The 16,084-nt window shown below is 37.2% G+C and overlaps 2 protein-coding genes across 5 annotated transcripts; both read left to right on the top strand.

Moving 5' to 3' along the window:
- Positions 1 to 350: 350 nt before the first annotated feature.
- On the top strand, positions 351 to 9,077 carry LOC114363410 (proton-coupled folate transporter-like). Of its 2 annotated transcripts, none has more exons than XM_028319118.1 (8): positions 351 to 712; positions 1,131 to 1,409; positions 2,009 to 2,180; positions 3,446 to 3,623; positions 4,089 to 4,464; positions 6,239 to 6,479; positions 7,699 to 7,754; positions 8,327 to 8,605. In XM_028319118.1, the coding sequence occupies exons 1-8, from the start codon at positions 598 to 600 to the stop codon at positions 8,335 to 8,337; spliced, it is 1,428 nt and encodes a 475-aa protein (XP_028174919.1). In that variant the 5' UTR covers positions 351 to 597; the 3' UTR covers positions 8,338 to 8,605. The 2 variants fall into 2 exon arrangements, with proteins under 2 accessions (XP_028174919.1, XP_028174917.1); XM_028319116.1 differs by lacking the exon at positions 8,327 to 8,605 and adding an exon at positions 8,612 to 9,077 and having other exon boundaries at positions 354 to 712.
- Positions 9,078 to 9,546: 469 nt separating this feature from the next.
- On the top strand, positions 9,547 to 15,184 carry LOC114363437 (proton-coupled folate transporter-like). Of its 3 annotated transcripts, XM_028319152.1 has the most exons (6): positions 9,547 to 9,735; positions 9,989 to 10,117; positions 10,796 to 10,990; positions 11,525 to 11,785; positions 14,148 to 14,322; positions 14,735 to 15,184. In XM_028319152.1, exons 3-6 carry the CDS (start codon positions 10,843 to 10,845, stop codon positions 14,988 to 14,990), a joined length of 840 nt encoding a protein of 279 aa, XP_028174953.1. In that variant the 5' UTR covers positions 9,547 to 9,735; positions 9,989 to 10,117; positions 10,796 to 10,842; the 3' UTR covers positions 14,991 to 15,184. The 3 variants fall into 3 exon arrangements, with proteins under 3 accessions (XP_028174953.1, XP_028174954.1, XP_028174955.1); XM_028319153.1 differs by lacking the exon at positions 9,989 to 10,117; XM_028319154.1 differs by lacking the exons at positions 9,547 to 9,735; positions 9,989 to 10,117 and having other exon boundaries at positions 10,720 to 10,990.
- The last annotated feature ends 900 nt before the right edge of the window (positions 15,185 to 16,084 follow it).

Genomic DNA, 16,084 nt, shown 5'->3' with positions numbered 1-16,084 from the left:
TTTAAGTATTGCTCACAGAACTCATTCGTTTGACCTTTGATTTTATACGTAAAGAGAATCCGTCGGCAGCGCTAGTGCGTATTCATGTCTAGCGAGCGGCCATCATATTATTGTTTCAAGGACGCTTGAGATAAAATGCGTACTGAATCCATTGTGCTAATGTTTTGTGCACAGATCCACTGTACAAAGTAACTTAATTATGTGAACTAATGTAATAATGATATCACTATTAATTTAATGTGTCATAATAACACTTGTCTGCCTTTTCTTTGTTAGCTTTGTTACTAAGTTATAGCTGTGGTTATAGGTACTCTTAATTCTTTATTAGCATGTTTTGATTGTGCTTTGTCATCCTAAAATAGCTTTTTTAATTCATGCTAGTCATGCTTAATTTTGTTTTTGATTTGCTTAAGCCGCTTACGTATGGCCGTCTGTCTTATCGCACGTTATCTAGGTATCTAGTTTTGTGATAGTAACATGCGATTGTCGGTTTATAAACAGTGTTGGATAAATGCTTTGAAGAGTGTTGTGAATTTTGTTGATATTTTGCGGGTTAATAATAATAATACGGGTTGTCTGAAGGTTGAAAAATAAACCATGGGTGATATTGACTATGAGATCATCAGTGAGGAAGCGAGTCCAAAAAGATACAAGATATCGAACGCTATTGAAGTCCCGATTCTTCTTATGATGATCGGTTTTGCTGTGTCTGGTAAGTAAAAATCTATGATAATAGTTATGTATGTCTTATGTTTAGAATAAGCAAACCAAAATCGAAAAAGTGCCGAAGACAAAAAAAAAATAAAAATAATAAGTAATTCTAAATTAATTCTAGACTTTTTAAACTGTCCGATGACGTAGTATGTGATCGCCTTGAATGATCATGGTCGCTGGTTCGATTCTCGGCTTGAACAAACAGTTGCTTTTAACATAATAATCTCGTCTCCTCTCAGCTTGGTAGAAAACGGGCCACTTAGTCGGTATTTTAAATTTATCATAGATTAATTAATGTTGTTGATTTGATTTCGAGTTTAGTTCTTTGAAATCAATGGAGGTAGTTATGTCACTTCGAATATGTCGACGAAAGTTAACCATATAATTTATGTTCAACAAAATCTCCTTTCAAACAGGAATCCAAATAAGCAACCTCATCATGCACCGGACTTGCGTTCACGAACTGAACCGCACCGCCTCCGAGTGCCAACATTTCCTCTCTCCTGAGATGACCTCCACCTCCGAAGAACTAAGCCAAAGGCAGGAGTTGGAACGAGAAGTGCAGGAATATGCCAACAAGGTTATGACGGCCAAGGCGGTGTTAGAGTCAGCGGGGCCAGCAGTGCTCTCGTTGTTTGTAGGAGCATGGTCTGACAAGCACGGCAGGAAACCTCTTATTGTCTGGAACCTTTTAGGTAAGTTCAAAATTAGTATGTAACATTTCTGTAAGCGAAGGCAGGAGTTGGAGCGAGAGGTGCAAGAGTATGCGAATAAGGTCATGACGGCTAAATCGGTGTTAGAGTCAGCGGGGCCAGCAGTGCTCTCGTTGTTTGTAGGAGCATGGTCTGACAAGCACGGCAGGAAACCTCTTATTGTCTTATTAAGCTTCTGGGTAAGTTCAAAATTAAAATAGGTTCTAGATATCTCTCTGCTTGTGGCTATAGCAAAATGTTTGCCACTGCCGGTAGCTGAGTCATAGGCAGGAGTGGTATCGAAGAGTGCAGAAGTACGCCAATAACCAGTCTTGACGGCTTAGTCATTTCTGGACAATTTGGCACATTAGGTGTGAATCAACTACTTACCTACGAATTTCGCTGATTTTGAGCCCCGTGCGACAGAAATAAGCATTTTAGCAAATGAGTAAAAAACGTTGAATGAGAGACAACGGTTAATAAATTTAAACTACCCGTCCGATGATGTTTCCCAAGCCTTATTTACTTTGCCCATTTTTTTTATCATAGCTCAAAAATGTTTTTTTTTTCATAGCTCAAAAATGTTTTTTTTTTAATTCCAGCAATGACGTTGGGCTCCATGGCGCTAGTAGTATACAGCATGGTGTCCCTCAGCCCGTGGTGGCTGGTGGCTTGCAGCGTGTTCTTCTCGCTGACTGGCGGGATGAGCGTCGTTATCACTGGCGCTATGTGCTTCGTTAGTGACGTCACTGACAATAGAAATAGGACTTTTAGGTGAGAGTCGGTCGAATCGAATCTTTTTAAGCGAAGACTTCAGCATATTCCATAAGATCACTTGCTGGTTCCAAGAATAGAATTGATTCGGTTCAGCATAATAAAATCACGCTTGCGGCAGATCGATTTACACTTATAAATATGTACTTACCTATGATGAATGTATCTTAATCAGTGAATTTTGCCGATTAAACCTGTTATCAAACTTGCCAAACAAATTATTTTGTTAAACTTTTTCTTGGTGATTCACGATGAAGATAAATAAAAAAAAGTCTGATCTCAGAATGTTATTCACCAAGTTGTTAATTTACATCTTGAGTCAGATTAGTAAGACATTAGGCGGTTATCACACTGCGCCACGCACCCGCCGCGGAGCGCGTGATTTCATATAAAAAATCCCGCGCGCAGACGCGTTGTCAGTGTGAAGTGCCGCGCGTGTTTTCTATAAAAACTGAGGTACTTGCATACAATGATTAAATCTGTCGTCCCGCGTACCGCGGCGGAACGCGGCGCAGTGTGATAACCGCCTTATAGTAGCAAATAGTTGTTGTACTGGTAAGTATACCTGCTCGTAGCTATGTTTAAGAAGGAATACAAACTAAAATTACATTCTATTCTATCCTCCTTTTCAATCGAAAGTCTCTACTGAAAAAAGGCCCCCCCCAAATACATCCACAATGCGCTGCCTGCATCCCTGTTCACACGCTTCCTGGAATCTTGAGCAGTAATATAAATCCCAACTAATATTATAAATGCGAAAGTAACTCTGTCTGTCTGTCTGTCTGTTACGCTTTCCCGCTTAAACCTCGCAACCGATTTTGATGAAATTTGGCATAGAGATAGTTTGAGTCCCGGGAAAGAACATAGGATAGTTTTTATCCCGGTTTTTGAAACAGGGACGCGCGCGATAAAGTTTTTCTGTGACAGACAAAATTCCACGCGGGCGAAGCCGCGGGCGGAAAGCTAGTAAATAAATAAATCTTTGGACAATTTCACACAGCGCCAGCTAGCCCCAAAGTAAGCAACTTAATGCTTGTGTTATGGGTGCTAGCTTAACGGATATACTACTTATATACTTTTTTTTTAAAATACATAAATATTATACATAGTCACAACCAGACCCGTCACAGAAATTAAAATTCATCATTTCAATTTCTGCCCGGCCGGGAATCGAACCCGGGACCTCTCGGCATAGTAGTCCGTTCTGAACCACTACACCAAACGGCCGACAATAAGCCTCAAAGTTGAATATTATTTGCTTCCAGATTAGTAATGGTCCAGATGAGCCTAGTGATTGGCATAGCGGGAGGTTCTATGGTCAGCCCATTCCTGCTCAGAGCAGTGGGCAGCGTCTACTCGTTGCTCATAGTGGCTGCTCTCTATGCGTGCGCGTACGCATTCTCCGCTGTCGCCATTCAAGAGTCTTTGACGAATATTGAAGAGGTAAGAAGAGAAGTGTGCTTGATAACATCTATCGTATCGTTGTTTTCTAAAAAAAAGTCTTTTAAAAAGTGTTTTTACACGTCCCGCTATCACTTTAACCATTTAGCTATTATAGAGAGAGGAGAGTACTGGCGCTCTGTAGTACAGGCTGTACAGGCTTCTCGCCTAGTTCAGACTGCAGTTCTCTCACAATCTTACCTTGTTCAAATAGTGCATAGCAATTTGTGTATTACATTGGATTGTGAAAGAGAGAAATAAATGCTTATTATTATTATTATTTAAGCGTACGGCCGCTTGTATACATCCATTTTGACAACAAACAAAGGATAATCCGTTTATTGACGGTCCGTCGCCGATGGAAAAACGGATTTCTACAAACGGCCTACCACTGCTTTGGGATAATAAATGGGACAATATTTTTGTTTGTTTTTTATTTCGTCTAGGTACATCTTATGTTTCTTTCAGGGCAGTATATTTTCCGTGCTAGATTTTTCGCACGTTAAGGACATGCTAACGGAAAGTTTCAAGGAAAAACCAAACTACGGCAGAGCGAAGCTGCTTCTTACAGTCGGCGCGTCTAGCCTTAACGCATTCGCTATGTTGGGAACAATGGGTCTTATGTACTTGTACACAAGGAACAAACTGCAATGGACGATGAAAGATTTCACGACTTTTTCGGCTTTAAGCACCGTTTGGAGTTTGGGAGGGTTCTTTGGGGTAGCATTGATACAGAAAATGTTCCATATAAGCGATCTGAGTTTCGCTACGATAGCTGTCTTCTCTTGTGTCGTAGAGAACATTATAAAAGCTGGAGCAGTTGATACATGGGAGATGTATCTTGGTGAGTTCCTTTTTAAATTGATACGATCGTAGACGTATCGTCTTCTAAATAATTTTCATTTTAAAAATATTGATAACGTAAAACTAAATATCTTGAGTATTTATTTTTTTCTTGTTTTGTGTGGAGTGCAATCCTACTAATATCCCTTCATTTGGCAAGACACAAATTGTTTGATTTTTTCAATAAAATCTATTTAGACCTAATTGTTACTATCAAATAAAGTTAAGAAAAATAGTAAAAAAAAATATTTGGTTGGTATTTTCGCGAAAAACGATTGTTGCTTATTTACCACATTGCCAAATAGGGGTACTTAAATAAAACATTGAGATATATTATAGAATTTTTTTTTTATATGAAAATCTTAAAAAAATCAATCGTATTTCACATTTTATGCATTAAACTTTTTTTTGGGCATTTTCGCAAAGTCGACAATGACCTTTTTCTCCAACATTTGATAGATGACGTATGTCATCATACTTCACGATCAATATGCCGAGCCAATGTTGGCTTTTTATTTTCTCTTTAGCTTCTGAAACTGGTATGTTACCGTTATCTGCTATAGTTGTTGACTTAAACGCAAGAAAAATGTGTTTATCATTTAAATCAGTTCAGCGGTATAAGTGTGAAGACAGACAACACAGAGACAGACAGCAAATTCTTCCTCTCTCCTAAATGCTGTGCCCGACAGGGTCCATAATTGCATCAAAACATGGCATCAAAAGTAATTACTATACCATCTCTATAACATTATTCATGTAATACATGATTGATTCATTGTGTATTGACACTCTTTTGTATTAACAAAAAGCTAAACCTATTTTGTTAGATGTTTGGCACTGTTGCTTCTAGGCAACGTCGAGGTTCGGAAGCATGTCATGTATTAGAAAACACAGTTTCTACGCCAAATATTGCTTTATATGATTAGTTTGATTTATAATTAATAAAATTTTGACAAAACAAAAACAATTAGAGATAATAAAATAGTACAAAATCATAAAACTTCCGTCTTTGTTATTCTCATTGCGCGTCATCTTGGCGTCTGACAGAAATATGGATATGAAATCACTCAAAACTCAGTCGACGACCTATTTACTAGTGTTTTGCTGAACTAAGCTTCGTAACAAAATCGAATTATTTGCACAAAACTTATTATTTGGTGCTGTAGAAATATTCAAAGTGGTTGTTGCTTAAAAGCATCACTGCCAAATGAAGGGATATTATAAAAGCGAAAGTTTGGATTTCTGGATGTTTGTTACTCTTTCACGCAAAAACTACTGAACGTATTTTGTTGAAACTTTACAGTGTTATTGTTTATAACCCAGATTAACATATAGGCTATAATTTATGACGATATGTGACAAATTTTCAATACATAAATAAGACGTCTAAAAAGCGCCATCTATCAACATGATATCTAACGGGGGTAAAACGAGGTCCACGCGTACTTTTGAGTCATTTTAATCACATATGAATGCGAATAAATTTTCCGAAGACCCCATGTCCAGTTAAAGGGTTGGTAAAGCCTGGTTCGTGAGCACGTAGAATTTTGTCCAATGATCCCAAGCTACCCATCCTTATCGCTCGCGCGTAATTATATTGCTATCGCGACTGTGCGACGCGCGCCCGCAGTGAGTGTGCGAGCGTGACAGCAACATAATTACGCGCGAGCGATAAGGATGGGTAGCTAGGGGTCATTGGACAAAATTCTACGTGCTCACGGACCAGGCTTTAGTTACGATTGGTTCTGTAAATAATCTCAGTCGTCCCATTTCAGGTTCAGCCGCAGCTGTCTTCGGGACAGTCTCCGGGCCGTTAATCCGGTCGTACTTGTCCCAGACGTTACCCAGTCAAGACATAGCAAAGGTCTTCGGCCTGATGGGCTCGGCCGAGTCTTTCAGCCCGCTGCTAGCGCCACTGGTGTACAACGCGTTGTATGCTTACACGCTCGCAAGTTTTCCTGGAGCATTTTTAGTGCTCACCGCTGCTATTTCTACTGTGTCACTAGTGTTCTTGCTGTGAGTATGAATCTTTGTTACTGTATTACCTGTGGGAATGTTTCATAGACGACTTATTAATTCTTAATTCCAAACGTCACGCTCTTGTTTACTATGCTTGTCAAAACGTGTCAAGTGACAAGCCCCGCCCACCAACTTGATAGAAAAATCAAGTAAAAATTTAGTTATAATACTTACATATCATGTGTAAATCAGCCATTAGGGCTCTTCACAAAGCACGATACGACGCACTATGGATGAAAAATAAGATTTATGGACATAGCGATTTTTTTGATAATTTCTATTATTAAAAATTTCCAATCGATAGGTTACGTCATTCTGATGAATAAATGTTACTAAAGTTTTTCTCTAAAAGTGATATTGGCTGGAAAAAATATTTTCCATTATCGTTGTATGGAATGAAACATAATGTGGTCGATTTTGACTAAGTCTTGACAGATCTTGCTTTAAAACTACTTGAGCCTTGTTCTATGGCTTGTTGACTATAATCCTACTCTATCAGCGCGTGCCTAAACTTGCCCGCTCAGAAGTTATGAGGTTTCGAAAATTAAAAATAAAAGTAAGTAAAAGTGACTTTTTTGGGATATTTTTAAAGATTTATATAAAATATAAAGATTGAAAAAAAAAAGTAAGTTCAACTGACTTTTCTTAAGATCAGACGTCATCTTTCTCAAAATCGACCACTTTATGTATCATTCCATACAACGAAAATGGAAAATATTTTTTTCCAGCCAAACTATCACTTTTAGAGAAAAACTTTTGTCATTTATTCACCAGAATGACGTAACCTATCGATTGGTAATTTTTAATAATAGAAATTATCAAAAAAATCGCTATGTCCAAAAATCTCATTTTCGATCCATAGTGCGACGTCACACGGCATCGTTCAAAAGTCGCCTTATATGTCAGTGAAGGTTGATGTCCTGCCTGCTTGATCAGGATTAGATAGGCATGAAAGTTATTCATCTTTAATATCTACTTACGTAAATAAAGTAGATACCGTTCCACTGATCAATTTAATCGTCCCACAGTGCGGACATAAGGTGTAATAAATGTTTGACGAAAGCATTCAAAATAAAGAAATAACGTAAGCTATATTGTGACCGCTAGGAGCGACTCTCGTGTAAAGACCATTATAGAGTCTCGAAATAAAGAAAAATGAAGGATATATTTCAGAATGGTTAACCAGGCATTACAGAAGTATGTTTATTTGTTGCAGGATCGTGAAATGTCTCATAGTAAAGAGTCCTTCAGTGCCATATCAGTTAGTTGAGGGTAAGTTGGAAAACGTAGTTTATTTTATTAAAGTACCTACCCAAGCAAGTATGTTTCATAGTAAAGTAGTATGAAAAAGCTAGGCTTTTGCTGGAATTAGACAAACACTTCAAGTTCTTTTAGTACATTTTGTAAAAAAGCCGAGCTTGCGGTCAAAAAATTGCGAGAATGAGTTCGTTAAGACGATGCTCAAGTAGGTACAATCCGATCGAGGTAACTGCGTACCTCGCTGGAATGCCACTCTCACTCGCACTTACCCGCACACGTGCCCGCGTTCGTCCCGTCCAGTACCTCTAGTACGAAAAACTTTCGAGTTCGTTTCGTTGCGTATTCAAAGTGTCATCGAAAAATTTTGTATGAAAAATTAAACAGCGCCCCCTATATTATAGCCGCCCTAGGCCCGCACTTTGAATACGCAACGAAACGAACTCGAAAGTTTTTCGTACTAGAGGTACAGAGCTTCGATGTGACGTCACGGCCGCCAGGTGCCAGTTAACTCGATCGGATTGTTAATACTTATTTTTAAGGCTAGACTACAAAATAGACATGAAGCCAGACTGTCTGAATTTTAGGTAATATTTAACCACAGAGTTGAATACTTGAAGTGTTATCAGCGTCATTTTAGAATCTTCGTCATCATTGTACCATCGGCAACAGTGTTAAAGAATCACCGTTTGATGAGAGCGAAAACAAAAACGGAAATCAGTGTGGCCGTGTGCATGAAAAGCAAAGGTCCCAGAAATTGTTGTGTTACTTAATTTTTAGAAGATTATTAGAAAATATCACACCTATTAATTATTGTATTATGTACAATAGAGATTTTGACCATTCTTATCCGGTTTTTTTTAATATTGCAGAAACAGATCAACACATCGAATCACACTCTGACACAGATTCGCGCCACAGTAAAACGGAATAGTCAGTAAATAAATTTTCGTCTTTAGTGCCTATTCTACTGTCTTGTCTTTTCATGGTCAAAATTAGCATAAATTCCGATGATGTGATATAGTATTATTAATTAACTAAAACCCGCTTCCGATTGCAATCATTGTAAATAAAAGGCTCGAAACTGTTATTTTATGTAGATTAGAAAGATAAGAAAAATGTGAAATGTGTTTTATTTACTCGTATGTTAAGTATTTAATTTTGTATGTGAATCAAGTGGCGCCAATCGTTATTACCAGTGAGATTGACAGCTAGGTTATTTTTTGAGTGAAATGTTTATATATTTTTTGTGTAAAATTTTCAAGTATTTTTAGCAATATTTATGTTAATATGTTCTCCTGTAGTGTTATGTACTGTGTAAATAAATAATTAATATTATTCGTTTTTGTCATTCATATGCCGTTAATTAACCCCCTTTTTTGAGATGACAGAAAGCTCTGTACTTGTAAGATTTGTACGTCTCAGCACACTGCCGTGCTGGCGATATCAGCAGTAACTCCAGTTTTTGGCTAAACTATAATGAGCTCTATTCAGATGAGCTGACAGGAGATTTTTTAACAGCAAAATATTGGAGTTACTGCTGATAATTGCTAGCGCGGCGGCACAGGTCTCAGTCTAAACATTTATGCTGCAAAGTAGCATCTGAGCTATTACAACTGAATAAGACAATAACATCGTTTAAAGTTAGCAGTGTGCGATTCGTATACGGATTAAAATTCCATTGCCTGAAAAATACGTCATTTTCATTTGTTATCTTTGAATAACATTGAGTGTTACTGAGAAATCTTATAAGAATAAAGGATATACACTCTCGGATCCTAATCAGTGTATTAATATCTTTTATCTGTCTGTACCTATATTACTATACTGCAATAGACACTATGAATCACTGCTCAAAATCTCCAAGAAAGTCCCTATCGTTGTCAGTCTTTTTAACCAAGTGTCAGTCGCTTCACACCGGGCTGTCTGTCGGTTCTCTGTCGCAGACTCACGCGCATGTTTTGAAGTTTAGCAACGGATGCGCCGATAAGTGGAGGTAAGTGGCTTATCTTTATTTCTTAGCAACTATTAAGGCGGCTATAGTTTAAACACAATTTTTCCTTCTGTAAAAAAAATCGCACAAAAGATACGTTTCCTGGCAAGAGTTAATTACTTTCAGAGTATATTGGCCGCCGACAACATGACCTCAAAACATTTTTTTAATCAAGTATTTTTTAAGCTACTTAGGTAAGTACAAATCTAGGTAGATTTGTCTGTTGTCAGTAAACAATTTTTTAATTTTATTCTAGGCTCTAGCGAAAGGAGCCTATCTATTCTATGCAGGAGTCCCAGATGCCAAGAGAAGAGTTATCTAAAAACAAACGCTGCTTCTGGAATCTGGATCCTCCAAGATAAAAGTTTTGGGCCCAAACCTGACCGTAAAAGACATCAAATTAGGGCTAGGACCTGGACCAGTATTCAATAGTAGTCTTTTCTTTGGCTAGGACAGGCGCATGGGGGCAGTGCATTTTGCAATCGCCTTAGTAATCACCTACTGACATTATCTCACACTATACCTACATTGAGATACCACAATCTTTCCGTTGACGTGCATTCGAATTTCGTCAATGAATTATCCTGTAAATGTGCAAATTGTGAAATAAGATTACTACACACTGCGTTAATCATTAACAAACTTTTCGGTAAGTTGGTAGTGATAACACGCACGATGAGCTTTAGTAAATTAATCGCAACGCACAAGGTGACTACCGGGTGGCGACCACATGTCTGTTATATTTTTCTTACATTTGCATTCACGAGCGGTCGATCATTACTGTAATTAACCATATTTACTGTACTTTTTGTTGTTTTAGGCTTTGCAGTTCCTTTTCAGACTAATACATTCGGTAGTCTATAGGAATTAACTAAATTTTAGGTATTTAACTTCAAAGCTACGGGCATTCTTGTCATACAGTGACCGCAGTGTGTAGATTAAACGTTAGTCCTTCTAAAAGTCAGCAACATTACTCACAATTACAGATAAAAGTTAGTATAACATTAGCCCGCTGAAAGGCAAGCTCGCGTCGTGTCGCAAATTGTTTTCGTATTATTTTCAGAGTGGACGTGTTTTTCGAAAATGTTTGCTGAATAACAAAAAAATAATATGGAACCTCAAGAAACTGATCAGCTATTAGGAGCTGGTGATACCCCAGCAGGACCTGAAGATGCTCTTGCGCATTTAAAAGGGTTTAAATTAAAAAACACGATTGAAATTCCTCTGTTTATGATATTATTTGGACTCTATTTGTCAGGTAAGTTCATAAATTGCCGTTTGCGGTTATTTTATATTCAAAAAGGTTTTTATTTTAAGGGTCATTTCAAATATAAACAAAGTATATCCCCTTGAATATTTTGAATGTGAACCTACATAAAATATAGACATAAAAGACTTGCAATATTATGGTAAAGTTGTAAGTAATGAAACATTCGTAAACAAGGGGCCGATTCAGTTACACATTACTTAGTTTTTTATACATAGAAAGATAGAAACGTTTATTGGAAACAAAGTAAACAAATAAGACTTGTAGTTTTAAAAGATAACATTGACATAAACTGTACCTAACATTGTAACATTTTTCGTTCGTTCGTTCGTTTCAGCCAAATGACGTCCACTGCTGGACAAAGGCCTCCTCCAAGGCTTTCCACAATGCACGGTCCTGCGCTGCCCGCATCCAGGCTCTTCCCGCGACCTTTACGAGATCGTCGGTCCACCTAGTAGGAGGCCTGCCCACGCTACGTCTTCCAGCCCGACATTTTTAACAATTTACTTTTTTATTCCTAACCAGGTGCACCTATAAGCAATCTAAACATGTATCGTACATGCGTTCACTCATTAAACTACACGGTCGCAGATTGCAAGTCGTTCTTAGACCCAGAGAAGATAAACCACACACAGGAGCTGGAGAAAGAGGTCCAAGAATATGTCACTCTCGTGAATACGGTTAATTCTGTGCTGGAAGCAATAGTTCCAGCAGTTCTGTCATTATTCCTGGGCGTGTGGTCTGATAAGCATGGACGGAAGCCGCTTATCGCCTGGACACTCTTTGGTAAGTCTTAGCCTAGGCGCAGACCATTTTTAGTTGGCCTATAGTTGGACCCGATTCTAATTTGTATGAAGAATCGGCTGATATCAAATCAGTGTAGTTAATGTGCGCATTTTACAGACATGCCCATACTGATTAGTTAACTGTGGTAGTTTTGGTAAAATGTGCTGACGACTGCAAAATCAAGAATTTATAGGGACTTTCTATCTCGCGCCATAACATGGATAGTTTCGCAAAAAGACTAAACTATTATGTACCCCACTACTTTCTGCCGCAAGTTGACATAATAAACAACTTTACCACATTAATTAAGTTATTATTACCATAACGCGTAATCTACCATTCCTATTTTATTTGTCTGTGGTTTTACAAAATGTTACTTAAAAATAATACAATTGAACTCCGTGGTGACCACAGGGAATTCCCTCCAACGCGGGTAACCTTGGCGTGCCTAGACGGACCCCGCCGTCTTACTCATTCAATAATAATTATGAGAACTTTTTTTTAGATATTTAGGCGAGGTCGAACCATGTTATTTTAACATTAACAAACGTCAAAAATCTTTCAAACTCCATACAAAAAGCAAAAATAGTGATATCAATTTCATTTACATGGATGGCAAAATCAAAATTATTTTAAAAGTAACTTAGGTAACTACTTATTGAACCAATTTTGATAAAATTTAAATGGGACCAACTTGGGATTATACAATAGTTGATAGCTGTACCGAGTATCTATTTACGAATAATAAAAAACTTAATACTTCTAATATTGTTTGGCTGGCATACATTTAGTATGGAGGCTGAAAACATTTAATTTTCGGATAGATCCCGTTAATTCTGTGACCTATTATTGGTACCGTTAGATAGAGCTCGTGAAGCACTTTCAGGATCAGTAACCAGTTTGTCGATATCTTGTATAGTTTAGAAATAACCGAATGAGATCACTTATCGTTTCCACCCTGTATAGTTCGAAGAAAATTGCGAAAACAAACTGCAGTGATAGATTAGATAGTAGCTTTTGTTGTCAATGTTACGGCTAAAGATAGATGTGAACATAAACTTAAGATTAGCCGGCTAAACTTAAGTTTATCTTCGACGAGGTGTTAATGTTAGTTTCTTCTATCTTTAGCCGGCTAAACTTAAGTGTAACCGCAGGCCTTTGGCTAAAAATGTAGAAGGAAATGGAAAAGGAAACAGTGTAATAATGTTTACTATTTTGACACGAAAACTTTATTAAAAAATAATCACTTTCATTACACATACTTTTATGTACCTATGTAGGTATTCAAAATTACAATTATTACAATAACAAAATATTAATTACTTAAAACAATATCTAACCTAATCATTAAAATAAAATAATAAGGAACCATTTGGTCATTACAGAATCTTCTGTAGGTAGGTATTTAAAATTACAAAATAAAACTTCTTCAGTGTTAATTACTTAAAACAATATCTAGTCACAATTGTTAAATAATATGGAGCTATTCGTTGTCTCCCCACCGCCCCCTCAAGCCCTCCGCCGGCCTGGCGCGCCCATCGAATACATTTTTAGCCGTATCGTTTTGGCTAATGTGCACATTAGCCGGCTAAAGATGGAATATCATGACGCAAACTAACATGTTATCGAACTTTAGCTGCTTCTCGAAGCTAAACTTAAGTTTAGCCGGCTAATCTTAAGTTTATATAGATATTTTATGTAATTGAATAATTCACTGTGTTTAAACGAGCAAATCAAAGTCTAAATTAGTGACCGCCATCTATCGACGTGCTTTTGACGGTCGTTAACATTCATGAGAGCGAAGCCGTGAAAAGTATCATTAAAATTTTATGTAATTGAATCATTCACTGTGTTTAAACGATCAAATAGTATTCAAACATTTAGATAATAACGTTAAAAACCATTTAAAAATCCTATGAGAACTTTTTCGACTTCTACACGGACGAAGTCGCGGGCAAAAGCTATTTGTAAAATCATCATCATCATCATTTAATTTTCAGCCATAGGACGTCCACTGCTGAACATAGGCCTTTGTAAAATAATTAGACTAAATTATTAAAAGTGCCTACCCAAAGTCATTAGTCCACGCGGACGAAGTCGCGGGCACAGCTAGTTCATAATAAAGACAATTAAGCTTGATAGTAGGAAAGTCCTACTTGAATTTAAGTTTAACGTACTGACGACAGCACATAAAGTTTAAACATTATGGCGTCTTATCTCATTTTAATAAAGACTATTTTGCATCGAAAATGTTTAATCTGATATCATAGTAGCCGTTGACTATACCTAACCCATTTTTAAGCAGTTAGGTAAACAACAATCCGAAAACTCCAAGAATTCTAAACATTTTTTAAAATTTCAGGTCTGACTTTCAGCGCAATCCTGACCGTGGTATACGGCTTAATGGAGGAGCTCGGGCCCTGGTGGTACATCATCAGTTGCCTGCCTTTCTCTCTGACGGGGGGATACAAAGTGCTGATGATCGGGGCCATTTGCTTCATCAGTGACGTCACCAGCAACGAGAACAGATCTTTTAGGTTCTGCTAAAGTATATTATGTACAGTCTAGCTCAGCTATATGTAACATTGTACGGATGCCTGACTCAATTCGCGCTCTGGCTGGCGGGCATTACAAGGCCGTCAATTGAAAGTTCAATAAGTAATTCGTAATTCTCAAATGGAAAAAATACCCAATAGTTTTATAAAATCCTATACTCCACACTATGGAAATTTTGTGCATTATACGTTCTATTCGTGATTTCTACTGTTATGGTTTGGACTTTTGGAGTTACATACCATAGCGATTGGATAAAAACGGAATAAACATATTTTGAGCTGTGGTTCCAGGTTCAAATGCGGACCACAGCACAAAAACACAGGCGATGATTTTCAGCAACTTATAATCCTAGCTATGCATAAGTAACATAGTAGCTAAATGTGTGTTTTTCAGGTTAATGATAATCCAGTTGACTTTCGCATTGGGTCATACAGCGGGCGCAATGCTAAGTCCCTACACAGTAAAGGGAATAGGTAACTTATACCTGCTTCTTCTAGTCGCCAGTTTGTACACATTTGCGTACGCCTTTACAATGATCTTCATCGAGGAGTCCTTGGTCAACATAAGTCAGGTAGGCGTAATACTTGCAAATCATATCTGTCACTATAAATTAAACCATATTGTGATAAAACTGCATGGTGTTAACTGATAAGTACAGGAAAGCCCCGGAGTCCTACGGGTTTAAAGCGATAAGAATAAGTCGGATTCGTAGAAGTTTACCTACAAATAGCTTGGAGTGGTCAATCGTGTTGCAACGAATGCTTGTATCAACGATCTCTTTCACTTGATTCTTCAAACTTTGTATCCGTTTGTTCCTGTAGTTTTATACATTATGGGTATTTTGTATATGTCGGCGCGCGGGGCGCAATAAATTAAATAACTTAATGTTATAGTTCTCACAACACTTTCAATGTGTTAGCTAGTTTATTGCTATGGAATTTTAAGCAGCGCCAAAGCTCTTATGCCAGAGTTAAGTGCGCGCCTGGGAACGAAGGTGACATAAATCTCCATGTTGCCTGACGTAGTTGTGGACCCGTTCAAGTGCAGTATTGATGGATTAATAGCTTTACAAAAACTTCAGGTACAGAGCCCTGGAACGTAGAGATTTTGGGACTCAGTGTTAGAGTCATTGCACATTCGGGTTTTGAACGTGGTGGTGACTGGGCGTGGTTCACAAATTCGTCAATCGCTCCCAATTTATTAAGTCTAGGCGTCTCTAGCTTTGTTAAAGTAATTCAATGCCAAAATAGTATGGTGTAGTTCAACAATTTCTTGATTCAATTACATTTTTATCAGTTGTCGCTCTCAAAAAAACTGATAGGTTTTTATGAGCAGTACCTATCTAAAGTTTGGGTGCAAGTATTAAACTTTCTGATTCCTTTCTATTTTTAATTTTGATTTGATTTTAATTCAATTTTGGTTCAGATTAAATTTTAATTAAATTTTGATTAAATTTTAAATTTTGATTTTAATTACATTTTGACTTTGATTAAATTATGATCTTGATCAGATTTTGATTTTGATTAAATTTTGATTTTATCTAAATTTTGAATTAGAATTTTGATGATTTTTTTTTATTAGAGTCTGTTTTATTTTGATTTTAGTCTAGGACTGGTCGTCTTTGAATTATTTTTAATGACAACATACCACACGGTTAGTGACGCCTTACAACCTATGTAAGTAATGTGTGATCTTTATGTACGAGTACTTATATTATGTAATAAAATTATTTAATTTGTTTTG

Source organism: Ostrinia furnacalis, unplaced genomic scaffold (genome assembly GCF_004193835.3).
Source record: "Ostrinia furnacalis isolate ACB-3 unplaced genomic scaffold, ASM419383v2 OfSCF7119, whole genome shotgun sequence".
In the NCBI taxonomy this organism is placed as follows: Eukaryota; Metazoa; Arthropoda; class Insecta; order Lepidoptera; family Crambidae; genus Ostrinia; species Ostrinia furnacalis.
The sequence above is the reverse complement of the archived record's forward strand: the minus strand, read 5'-3'. Positions and strand labels throughout refer to the sequence as shown.

Bases quoted from the DNA above. Each gene is read 5' to 3' on its own strand.
- LOC114363437 (XM_028319153.1), top strand. From the start codon at position 10,843: ATGGAACCTCAAGAAACTGATCAGCTATTAGGAGCTGGTGATACCCCA. The intron at 10,991-11,524 runs GTAAGTTCATAA...ATTCCTAACCAG, and splicing joins ATTTGGACTCTATTTGTCAG to GTGCACCTATAAGCAATCTA. The intron at 11,786-14,147 runs GTAAGTCTTAGC...TTAAAATTTCAG, and splicing joins TATCGCCTGGACACTCTTTG to GTCTGACTTTCAGCGCAATC.
- LOC114363410 (XM_028319116.1), top strand. From the start codon at position 598: ATGGGTGATATTGACTATGAGATCATCAGTGAGGAAGCGAGTCCAAAA. The intron at 6,480-7,698 runs GTGAGTATGAAT...TATTTGTTGCAG, and splicing joins GTGTCACTAGTGTTCTTGCT to GATCGTGAAATGTCTCATAG. The intron at 7,755-8,611 runs GTAAGTTGGAAA...TTAATATTGCAG, and splicing joins GCCATATCAGTTAGTTGAGG to AAACAGATCAACACATCGAA.